Below are 12,780 nucleotides of genomic sequence, written 5' to 3' on the forward strand. Positions count from 1 at the left end.
CATTTCTGAAATTGATGTTGTCTCCGCTCAAAGATCAGAGTTTCGATTATATTTGTCAATCCAGGAGGTTTCCCTGGGAAGAAAACAGCCTGGATGAGGCCAGAGGATTACAAACATGGGGAATGGGGGAGCCTGGGTGGCTCAGTCGGTAAAGCGTCCCACTTCAGCTCAGGTCATGATCTCCCAGTTTGTGGATTCAAGCCCTGAGTCAGGCTCTGTGCTGACAGCTTGGAGCCTGGAGCCTGCTTCAGATTCTGTGTCTCCCTCTCTCTCTGTCCCTCCCCCACTCCTGCTCTCTCTCTCTCTCAAAGATAAACAAACATTAAAAAATGAAAAAAATCAAGGGCACCTGGGTGGCTCAGTCGGCTGAATGTCCAATTTCTGCTCAGGTCATGATCTCGCAGTCTGTGAGTTCGAGCCCCACGTCAGACTCTGTGCTGACAGCTCAGAGCCTGGAGCCTGCTTCGGATTCTGTGTCTCCCTCTCTCTCTGCCCCTCCCCTACTCATGCTGTGTGTGTGTGTGTGTCTCTCTCTCTGTCAAAAATAAACATTAAAAAAATTAAAAAAAAGAAAAGAACAGAGGACTTAGAGTTTTAACAAAGAGCAGGGATAACTGGACTCATCTCAAGGGAGAGAAGTCTGTGAGTGGGGTTTCTTCCCACCAGAGTCTTTTATAACATGGAGTAGAGAATGCAGGGAGATAAACACAGTATCTCCATAGGAATTACACCAAAAAAAAAAAAAAAAGTTCTCTCCCCACTGCTGGAGTTGGCAGGAAAATATTGTAGATGTATCTCTATGGGGACAAGGGCAAGATAGCACATTTAGGGACAATCTAAGTTATTCTTTTAGGATCACAGTTCCAACACCTGATTCATCATCAGAATCACCTGGAGAGCTTGCTAAAGCTACAACTCCTCTGGACTCATCTCAGAGATTCCGACTGAGTACGTGTGAGGTTGGGCCCAGGACTTTATTCCTAATAAGCAACTTGGGGATTTTCACGACGGCTCAAGTTTGGGGACCAGGTTCTACAGGAAGCCTATAAATTGCTGTGAACTATTTCCTGGATAGAGTGAGCTAACACATAATGGGACGGCCAAGAGGCCAACTAAACACTACCTATAAATATGCCCCAACTTGGACTTCCTTGCGCAGGTCTTTGCATCTCATTTCAAGATCCAGTAGACTTGAAGGACCAATTGTAAAAAGCCTTCACCATAGTCATATGCTGGGATGACAAGGACACAAAACGAGGTCTAAAAATAAAGTTGACTCTTTTGAATTGCAAGTGACTGATTCTATAAACCAAAGCTGGAAGTAGGTCATTCTCTACCTTATTTTACATAACAATCAGGGGCACCTGGGTAGCTCAGCTACCTGGGTAGCTTCTTAGGTCAAGCACCTTTAGTTCAGATCATGATTTCATGGGATCCAGCCCTGGAGTTGGCTCTGTACTGACAGTGTGGACCCGGCTTGGGATTCTCTCTCTCCCTCTCTCTTTCTCTCTGCCCTTCCCCTGCTCATGTTCTCTCTCTCCCTCTCAAAAATAAAGACACCTAAAAAATAACAACAAATAAATAAATAAATAAATAAAATAAGAATCAGCAGACTACATAAAAAAGAATAATTTTAAATAATTAGTCAATTATGGATAATTACGTTTTAATTAAACTAGAATTACACTCAATTCCTAGAATTGTGTGTTCGTTAGTCCGTTCCTTCTTCATTTATGCATATTCTCTTATCCTCCTTTACTGATTCACACAACACATTGAAGAGCTATACTATGTGCCAGGCCAAGACTTAAGGACCCTCCTTAAAGTTTTAGAGATGAAGGAAAAGAAACTATTGCCACATTTAATTTTCTTTGACTTCTGCAGTTATGAAGAAGGGAGTAAATAATATTCACGTGCCAATAGTCAAGATGTAGACACAGTGACTAATTTGCTCAAGTCGCAAATCAGGAAAGTCTGGATTAGAGTTCAGAAGGGTGTGACGCCTAAACTCGTACTCTTAACTGACATATGCCATTGCCCAAAAGGAAATTTGAGGTTGATTTTCTCTATCCGAGTACTGTGTGGTTACTGGTAATGTGGTCAGACATGGAGCTCTGAATAAGAGCCAATGACTTCAGCTGGCACGACTGCTGTGCCAACAAAGCCAGCTCTGCCCTCACCCCAGCCCCAGGTGCACGCCCAGACTCCTGCTGGCTGGAGCCACCCCACTCTTCTCTGGGACACTTGTGAACTTTCCCCACTCTGCAAGGCTGAGCTGTGGGTGGATACACAAAGATTTGGCCTTTCCCAGCTACGACTCTTGGCACCCAGACCAATCAGTTTCTGGGATCCATTTAGGGAGGATCCAGACCTACAAAATTAGCCTCAAATCAAACCGGTTTCCAATTAGTCATGGATGGTGGCTTGATTCTTAAGACTGTCAAGTTCATCAAATTCTCAAGGCTAGCCTTGGGTTAGGTGAGGACAGAATTGGCTCAGCTTTCAGACCACAGGATCCAGCCAGTTGTGCAGTCACCTCCTCTTGTGCTTTGTTCTGTCCCTACGCGGGCCAGGGACAGAGTGGCTTTAGGGCTCTGTGGAGCTTTCTCAGAGTGTATCCCTCCTACATGTTCCTGTATGGATTTCCACTAAATAGGCATTCACCTAGGGGGGAGGAATCTTTCCTATCTTTATAAGTTATGTTTTCTGGTTACATAAACCTGGAACAACCTGGATCCCAGATGGCCTACCACTCTGAAGTCCCTCCTGAGTCATTGAGAATTTCCACAGAAGCCCTCTGCAAGTGATGCTGCTTGCAGGGCTCCTACTCACAGCATGCTCTCCCCTCCTGCCACCGGGCTTGGCTCTAGGTACCACAGGTCACCACTCTGAGATGATCTCTGCTCCTGCCCGAGGCTTCTGTGGGCCTTGTCTGACCCTGAGATTGGTTGCCAGGGTCCCCAGACTTCTGTGACCGCATGGCCACTCTGTGTCACTTGTCCATTCTTCATCCCCTTCAGGCACTTTCTATCTCCTTTAGCCATTTGGAGACATGCTCAGACTGTCCATGTTACCTGTTACCTATGTGTCTGTGCATGATACGATCAGCCATTAGCAACATGCATCTGTGCTCCCACAGCCACGACACTGTCAGGATTCTCTCCACCCGCCTTTTATTGCACTGTGACACACAGAACACAAGATGGTTTAGCTCTTCCTCTCTTTCTCTCTCTACCTCTCTGCACCCCCTCTCTCTCCATCACCGCTTCCCAAGTCCTTGCAAAAGTTCTGAAAGTTAGGGTGAAACCAGAGAACAGAGAGAATACACACCCAGTCGTACTCAAACTTCCCTTGTCCTCCAAAACCTTGTCCCTTGGTTTTTAAACAAAGTGCCCTGCCCCAGTTTTCCCTCCCCTTGGGTTGAGCATATCCCTGAGAGAGCTTTTGTCCCTGCACACAAATTCACTCCTTGGGTCCCCTACACATTGAGAGTGTCTTTGCAACACATGCCTAACCCATCTAACTCCACAGCATACCTCCGCACTCTGCCATGTAAATGGGCAGCTGGACTGATGAAGCTTCCATGTTGGAATCACTATACTTTGCACTTTGTGTTTTTATTCATAGTCCTATTGTTTTAGTTCAGCTTCTTTGTACTGCATGGAAAGCAGATGTTCACAGACAAAGAAGGAAAAATAAATCAACAAAATGTCCTAGTGATTATATTTTTTATTCAATCATGCCACAGCTGCTTGCCGAGCCCCAACCACTGCCCTGTGCTGGGTGCCGAGTGGGCAGATGAGAAGAATCAGGCTTGGTCCCTACCCTCAGAGAATTCGCACTCTAGTTAAAGTGGAGTTGGGTGGGAGTTGGAGGAATCTAAAATGGCACAGGACCATTATGCATGATCAAAAGAGGTGCCTGCCACACAAAAGGAGACATTTGAGGAGTGCGAGCAGTGTGTAGACAGAAGAGATCTCCCTTCTGGCTTGCAGACCAGGTGGCATTCTAACTGGGTCTTGAGAATGGGTGGGATTTGGGCATGTGGGGATGAGAGTAAGAATTATCGATGCCCCCAAAGACAAAGCAGCATGAGCAAAGGTATCGAGTTGGGAAAGTCCCTGTATGCCTGGAGTGAGTGAGTTACCGAGTGCTGGCAATAATGAGCTACCGACTGGCATAAGGGAGGTTAGCCTAAAGCCAAGACAGAGTCCATATGACTCGAAAATGCTGGACAAAGTGGAGGCCGAGCAAAATTCAAGCAAAGATATAGGTTTCTGCTTCTGGAGACCGAAATCACAAACCAGAGCTATATCTGCTCCCACAAAATAGGCTGTAGGGCTCTGGTTATTGGATTTTACTCCTCAGCAATGGGAGTTGACCTTTCTGTGACTGATGATCAAATTCAAGAGAACTTCTATGAGAACTAAAATCTCTTTCTGGAAGCAATTACACTTGTCACGGCAGTCCACTGGATGGTTACCTTGCCTTGATTGCCTTCTTGTTCTTCGCTGCTACAAACATTTCATCCAGGAGAAACATGGGAGAGTGACAGAGCAGAGAACTCATTGGCAGAAGTCCTGCGTCTGAACGCAGCTCCAGCTCCTACATGCCCTTGTACAAGTTACTGAGACTTTTGGAGGGTCTGGTACCTCATCAAAAGAAGGAGGATAGTAATTCTTGCCCTGCCTTCCTCTTTAGATTGTCATGAGGCTTAAACTAGAGAATGAGTGCAAAAGTTTTTGTAGACGGTAGTGCCCTGTTACCAAGCGGGGAACAATGGTGTCTACAGCATTAGGAAATGTCTAAAACTTTGTAAAGATGTGATTTTGATTCCACATGCCTGGAGTATTAGCCACAGTGAAAGACTCCACTGCAGAAAGGGAAAAAGGTTGATTTTATAACACAAGAATAACAGATTATGCTTGCCTCTTTTGCACAGAATGACTTATTACAGCATAAACTAAATACAGGACTCTGAATAAATACTTGCTTTTCTAGTCATTGCATCTGCAAGTGTGCACACGCACCCTTCTATGAGCTCAGAGGATGCAGATGGCACAGACATATTTCCATTCTCAGATCATTACGTGTTTAGTGAGAAGAACCCAGAGCCAGAGTTCCTCTCTGTGGGTCAGAGCTGCGTACCTTGGAGCGAACATACAGGGGACCTTTTAAATGATGTGGATCAGATGACTGTGTTCTTTTCTCCTCCAAGTCCTGGTCAGACAAGCGTATCAGGCGCAGGTACTCTGACCTCAGGTTTGGCACACTCTCCCACATTTTCTTTACTGATTTTTTTCAAGCAGCTCTTTCTATGAAAACACACACATCAGAAGTATGTCCCAGCTGTCAGTTTGGTGGTCAGGACCCATCAGTGGGTACCTGTTTTCTAGAATCTTATCCCCAACCAAAGCCACCTTCCAAGGTACAGAGCAGTCAAGCCCATTTGACTGTGGGACCTCACAGGGCTATAAACCTGTCCTCCCCAGCCCATCTCCCCACAATAGGCAGGCTGATATTCTATGTGGGCAGTGACAGTAAATGGTTCACATCACAGCATAAGATTGAGACATGTGCATATCAAGTCTGAAAAGGATCTGGCAGGTAATTGAATTCCATTGGAGAGTTGACTTCCACCTCTAATTGGTCTCTGAATATCCCTTTGTATTGCCAATGTCATGGGGCACACACCTCATGGGTCACCAGCTTCCACTGCTGTTTGAGCTGTTGGGGCAGTGGTCTTCGTGTCAGCCTGAAGCCATTCCCACTGTGCCCTTTACACACTGAGCGTGCCACCAGGCACAGGTGGGAGCCTTCTCTCCCACAGGAACCCTTCAAGTATTTGAAAACAACTCTCACTTCCCTTGACAATACCCCCCAACCCCATTTTTTCAAGTAAAGCATTTTCTCACTACCTCTCAGTTACAGTTAACTTCAAGTACAGTCTTCAGAATAAGACTCTTTTGACAAAGATTTTAGGGCTGTTTGGCTGGTGAGGAAATGGAGTCTTCCCTCTCTGTTTTCCTGCCGGTCTTGTTGAATCACTGAGGATGGAACTTAGGACCAAGGTAAGAGCAACTCAGAGTCTCAGAAAGACAGACACTCATGGGTTTTAGTTTTGTTTTGTTTTTAACCTGCCTCTAGCCCAAGCTTGGCAGGGTGCCTGGCATTCATTTGATCATTAGGCCCTGGTATTAGCAAAAGGTTGCTTCCTTCCACCTGAAGAATAAGAAACCTATTCTTTGTTTGACTGTGAGATCACCCCAAACACCCAGCCCTGCTGGAGCTTTGTAATTAGGAGGTATTTGGAAACAACAGAAGGTTTGCTCAGAAGATCTGTGTCTGAGGTCTGGGTCTGCTCTCCTTACTCTGAATCTCAGTTTCGTCACGTGTAAAAGTGGATGATAAGCCTTTCCTTGCCTGAGTCTGAGTGAATCGTGCAATGCAAATGAGACAGGAGAGGTGACAGCACCTGGTAAGGGGATCTTCTAGGTGGGAATGCCCTTGCCCAGGACTAGGTTGTAGACCATCTCCAGCTTGCCCTGTTGAAAAATGAGAAAACTACGAGTTTTAGAAAAAGACATTCAGAGCTACCATATCTCTGCTGTGGCTAACTTCGTAAAAGGAAACATTTCTTTCTGTACCAAGGAAGACAATGATTCTGCAGCCTATTTACATGATTCTTCACACCCTATTTTAAAACCAGAAGCAACAAGATACTTTCATGGCTGAGAAACACTGTGTTTCCAGAATTATCTGCAGCCACAGAGCATCCAGCCATGCTCCGGAATTCAGCCAGGGAAGGGAATGCTTGCAGATGCTACTGATAAGGAGAAAAGCCAGCTTGGGACACACCCCCTGTCCAGAACCTTCACCTAGGATTTGAGGTTTGTAATGAAAATTTTGCTTTTGCTTTAAAATGCTATCTGTGGATGTTTTCCTAAAACTCAGAGTTGTCTGCTGAGCTAACAGAAATCTGGATGTTTTCTATGCTAAATGAATCCGAGATAACAAAATTGTAATAGTGATAAAATAAGGGCAATTTCTGTTTCCTGAAAATCGAAGCCTTTTCAAACTTAAGAAATGTGTAGATTGCATAAGCACTTACATCAATTGATAACATATAATGTTGTGGTACAAGACTAATTTTTCTCAAAAATAATTTCCATTTTGTACTCAGCCCCACAAATTATGTAGTTGGTCCAGCTCGGGTTCCTGGGAGAGAAACTAAAGTAGCATGTATCAAAGAGCATCAAAAATTAAGAATTTTGAGATGGCAGCAGCAAAGCATTAAACTAAATGTGGGGCCCTTCTAAGCATGGGGCCCCAGGTGACTGCACAGGTCATGTGCCCATGAAACCAGCCCTAAACACAGGAGACTGTACTTCCCAGTTCCTTTGCCAAACCCTTGATTAATGAGATGTGAGTAGTGGAAGAGAGGCGTTCCACTTTTTGGGTGAGGCAGTGAAAAGCCTTTGTGCCTTCTCCAGTCTCTTCCTTTCCCAGCATAGTGAACGTGGAGTACTTATTTTCAGCCGGTGGAGCCAACAGATTGAAGCAGTCACCACTGAGGAGAGCTAGTCTACAGAGTCACCTGGACCACGAAAGAAGCTCTTGTGCGTTAAGCCACTGAGACAAGGGACTTGTTTGTTACTGAAGCATGAGCTTAGCCCATCCTTCCAAATATGTAGGAGAAGGCCAGAAGCAGAAGAAAATGTCTCAACTCTGAAAGTACTATGCAGGAAAGGAAACCAGACAGTGAGGACTGGTATAATGGCTCTCATGCACTTGTTTTTCCATCAATAAAATAAGAATTCAAAGGTGATCCTTCACATGTTTCATTTCTATGGCTACACATAGTGCTACTTTCTCTCAATTCATTTAAAAAATGTTACCTAAGAAAAGAGATTATATATTCTCCTTGTCCTTTAGCCTCCCAGTCTCTGGGCTGATTGCCATCGTTGGCTCACTCTTGATTCACCAACACCATCAATACTTTCAGAATCAAGAGGAAGGCACTCTTCTGGGGGCAGTGTTCTGCTCTGTAGAAAGTATTTTATCAGGTAAACTTGAATTTGCGATCGTGATTGGATGGGTTTTTTTATTCCAAAAACTCCAGCTGATTTTGTAAGAGTCCCATTGTTTGAAAATTACTGAAACTGGTCCCTTTTGTCATTGTTTCTATGCTTTATCACCTTAGAGATCACTTTGGCTTCAGAGTTGTTCCTCATTGCTCTCAAACACCGGATTGCTGTAAGACACCCCCCTGCCACACTCTGGCATGTCAGAGTAGGACGTTTGGTTTAGCGGGGGCCAGCTGGGGTCATCTGCCAAGGCCCTCTGCCATATCCGATACTGGCTTTTTGATTGATAGCCAAAACACCTTTTGAATGTTGTCCACAGGGCTCGGTTTTCAATAATGGCCTCCTGCAAAATAAGAGAGTTATTCTTTACAACCAGAGGTTGGCTATGGTCCTCCATAGACCCTACGGAGGAGCTACCACATTAGCTGCTTAGATCCAGCTTGACAAAAACCTTGAGGCCTGTACGAACAAATCCAATGTGGTTTCATGAGGTAGGTCTCAGCCTCTCAAGCTTTTCCACTCAAGGAACTCTTCTGGGAAAAGAGAGAGTTCCCAGTTTTAAGAATCTGGAAACATAGCTTGAAGTAGTCTGCCTCGAGGATGAAATTCCTTTTGAATCTCATATATAAATTAAATTTAAAATCATTCAAATTCTGCGGTCCACCCCATGGAATTACCTTATAGAAAGATGTGGCTTTGGTGTGCCCTGCCATATGACTGCATAGTCCCGAATACAGGTCAATAAATTGGAATATGGGCCACAGTCTTACACCTGGACAGATCTGGATTCAAGTTCCAGCTCTGACATCTACTATGGACAAATCAGTTACCTTATCTGAGCTTCAGTGATTAGAAATAATAATTCCTTCTTTGTGTAACTCTCCTTACAATGTAGGGCAGGGCATGGTATAGATGCCTCCCTTTACCACCTTTATGAATTATTTACTTAACAAATAGCTATGGGGGCATCTGGGTGGCTTAGTCAGTTAAGCCTCCTACTTTGGCTCAGGTCATGATCTCGTGGTTTATGGGTTTGAGCTCTGTGCTGACAGCTCGAAGCCTGGAGCTTGCTTCAGATTCTGTGTCTCTGTCTTTCTCTGCCCCTCCTCCCTCACGCTCTGTCTCCCTCTCCTTCAAAAATAAATAAACATCAAAAAAATTTTTTTTTAATAAATACATAAGACAATAAGCTATGTACTGTGGCCCTATTCACTGTGGCCTCTTTCATCTACAAGTATTTCACTACAATGCATTTTTCTAAGATTACAGAAGACATGTCTCTTTGGAAACATTTTGGACTGCCATTTTATTTCATGAGTTAGACTGAGCCTCAAACAGGTCTCAAGTTATAACATAATACAGAGTGTATAAGAGGTTATTGTGTTATTTTTTCATTTTTATCGTAAGTCATAAAAGTTAACCATCTTAGAAGTTATCTTGAGAAAAACAAAAAATATGAGAAGGCCTGCTGTCCCACAGAATGAGAACTCATTTTGGTGTCTATCAGTGGTATCTTTGCTAGACTGGAAGAATCAATTCTATGGGATTCTACAAGGGCCTTTGCCAGGGTAGTAGTTTTCCTAAATTCCACCCATCTTTGATATCGGAATCCCATTGCCAATGGAAATAATAGAGAACAGCTAGTCTGAATCTTTCTGTCTCAAAAAATGGATCATCTGTTAGCAGGCTGTTAAAGACCCACACAGCCATCTCAAGAGCATCTTGTAAACTTCAGGGCTCACCTAGCCAGACTTGTTATTCTACTTTTTCATTTTGTACTCAGCCCCACAAATGATTACTTTCCCACAGCAAGTTGCTTTTTTGTTTTTTGTTTCGTCCTTCTTAATTAAAAAGAGAACAGTAGTTCTCCATCGAGCTGGAATAGGGCAGGATCATAGGTATCCAATTACTGGTCTTAAAGTCTAACTTACCTCTAGGATATCTTACCAGGTTTTAAACAAAAAAACAAACAAACAAAATGAAACAAAACCAAACACACATACAGACACACACACAGAGACTTTAGTGCTATAAGACATGCCTTGAGTGTTATCACAATTCTAGAAGTATAATGGCCTGTCTCACTTTGCTGGTCTGGATTGGGAAACTGAAGGACCGAGGAGTAACCTGTTCTGTCACTCTACATTATAAATTAAATGTAGAACTAGAAACAAAAGGAAACCCTTGAAGAAATATGATTTCTAAAACAAAATAAAACAAAACAAAAAGCATAAAACAAACAAACAAAAACTTCACCACACAAGCTCTTCAGATTGGCTACTAAAATAATTCACACATACATACATACATACACACACATATATACACAAACACATAAGTAATAAAAACGAGAAGAATTAAAGCTATCCAGATTAGCTCCTATGCCTTTCAGTTGGAGGTTAGATCATGAGAAAGCAAGGTGAGGATAAGATCCCATTCAAAACTGCTCTAAGATTAGGGATAGTATCTTAGTCCTCTCAGCAGACCAGGAAATATTTGGAACTGTGCAACAGAAGGCCAGCCATCCCCCATGCCTGTCCCTTGAAACCTCTCTGTACCATCTTTGTCACAGGCTGGCCACCAATCTTTAGTATCTCCTGTCAGATATACCTAGAGCTATGTGAGGAAAACATCTTGCTGCATCCGTGATAGCCTGGGGTCTTTATCTACTCTGCTCACCTCATAGGGCATGAAATCTTAGTGTCTGTAATTCTCCATTACAACTTCCTTCAACCACAGACTCAAATGGCTTTGGTTTGTTCCTGAATGCCTACTGACAGCAGAAGGTAACTTCGAATAAGTGAAGACTGCCATGCAGGAGCCTGAGGGTGAGAGCTAGGACCCCACAGCATCATTTCTCAGTGTGAAAGCTGCTGGGAACCCCCACTGAACATCTATGCCGGTCTCCATTTCTCAGTGGACTCGAGAAACAAAGGAGAAACTTAATCTTTCATGAGTGTCAAATTATCCTCTCCATCTGCTGGAGGCGAGCAGCGTCACTTCTTAACATTTAATAACTGAACAAAGCTTTACCCAGCTTCTATTAGAATAAAGCAGGGTTTTAGACACTGTAGATACTGAGATGAGTTCTTGCCAGCGCCGTTTACACAATCTACACACAAATAACTGTAGCACTGGTCCTCTTGCTTGCTGTAGACTGTGAGCAGCACCCCTCCATCATCAGGATCTGCCTCGAATTGCACCCTAGGTCATGGCACAGGGTCAACAAATGTTTGTGGAGTGAATGAACAAATGAAAGCCTGCATGACTGATAGATACAAACTAAGAAATGCTAAGTATCACAAGAGATAACATAATGATAATAGTTTATATTTATCAAACATTTACTACATGCTTTTCTGTGTTCACCTTTCATGCTCACAGTAACCCTGTAAGGTTAGGTACCCTTATTATCACGGCGTTTCAGATGAGAAAATGGAGACATAGAGAAGTGGAGTTGCAAGTGCTGCCCAGAGTCAGGCGGCAAGAAAGGATTCCAACCCAGGTAAACTACTTCCGGCTTATGCTTTCTTTTAACTGCAAACATGGTGACATTCGAATGGCTTCCTGCTAGAGGATTATGGGAGACTTTGTTGCTCCATTACCTATAGCACAATCCTCCCAACTTTTTCCTGCCCACCTAAGAGGAAAAAACTCACACACAATCTCAGCAAATCTGTCTAATGTTTGGCATAGATCCACTTTCCCAGAATCCTTTTCTCCTCAGGATGACAATAAGACACAGTTCTGACCAATGAGGCATAAGAGGAAGTCTGCAGGGTGGCTATAGAAAATGACTTTGTTTCCTTATAAAAGGTTCACACTTAAGGGAAAAAAAGCTTGCTGGTGCCTCTCCTTCCATTTTTTTTTCCTGCATCAAAACACAGATAATGCCCAGCTATGCGGCAGCTATCTGGACACCATAAGCAATACACGCAAACATGAAAGGCCCGTATCTAAATTTTTTTTTCAACGTTTTTAATTTATTTTTGGGACAGAGAGAGACAGAGCATGAATGGGGGAGGGGCAGAGAGAGAGGGAGTCACAGAATCGGAAACAGGCTCCAGGCTCTGAGCCATCAGCCCAGAGCCCGACGCGGGGCTCGAACCCACAGACCGCGAGATCGTGACCTGGCTGAAGTCGGACGCTTAACCGACTGCGCCACCCAGGCGCCCCGAAAGGCCCGTATCTAAAGATGGGGAGGCAGAAGAGAGAAAGATTGATGATCCCCAATGACACCACTGAGTTGCTGAACCAACTCTATGGCCACTTACCTCGAATCTTCCGGTTAAGTGAGACAATAAATATCTTGACTGTTTAAACCACTGTTACTTGACTCACCCATCCAGGCTTTGGGAAAGATTCATGAAGACGATACTACTACTGCTGTGCCATAGAGGATGGAATAGCATTCCCATAAGGAGATATTGGGGGAAGCTATACCAGGCAGAGGAAATAATGTGATCACTGATAGGGACAAGGTACGAACACAAGATTATCCTTTAAAGGGCAAGGTTCATCCTTCTGCAGCTGGGTATGAGGACACTCATGCGATCCTCTCTTATTAATTTGGTGGCTTTGGAGACCATACGGGTTAGCACGGTACTTCACAGTGTGGTCCCTCCACCAGCAGTATCAGAATCACCTGACAAACACTTGTGCCTATTCTAGACCTTTGAATCGGAAATGCTAG

General features: G+C 43.9%; 1 protein-coding gene across 1 annotated transcript in view; it reads right to left on the reverse strand.

The window, feature by feature from the left end:
- Nucleotides 1-7,766: 7,766 nt before the first annotated feature.
- LOC147577367 (putative cation-transporting ATPase 13A4) overlaps nucleotides 7,767-12,780 on the reverse strand; it is a 62,984-nt gene continuing 57,970 nt past the window's right edge. The window contains exon 23 of the mRNA XM_086675009.1: nucleotides 7,767-8,430. Within this exon, the coding sequence (XP_086531135.1) occupies nucleotides 8,218-8,430 (213 nt within the window). The 3' untranslated portion in view covers nucleotides 7,767-8,217. The remainder of the gene's footprint in view (nucleotides 8,431-12,780) is intronic.

Source organism: Puma concolor, chromosome C2 (genome assembly GCF_028749965.1).
Source record: "Puma concolor isolate L17-30 chromosome C2, mPumCon1.1.hap2, whole genome shotgun sequence".
Lineage (NCBI taxonomy): Eukaryota > Metazoa > Chordata > Mammalia > Carnivora > Felidae > Puma > Puma concolor.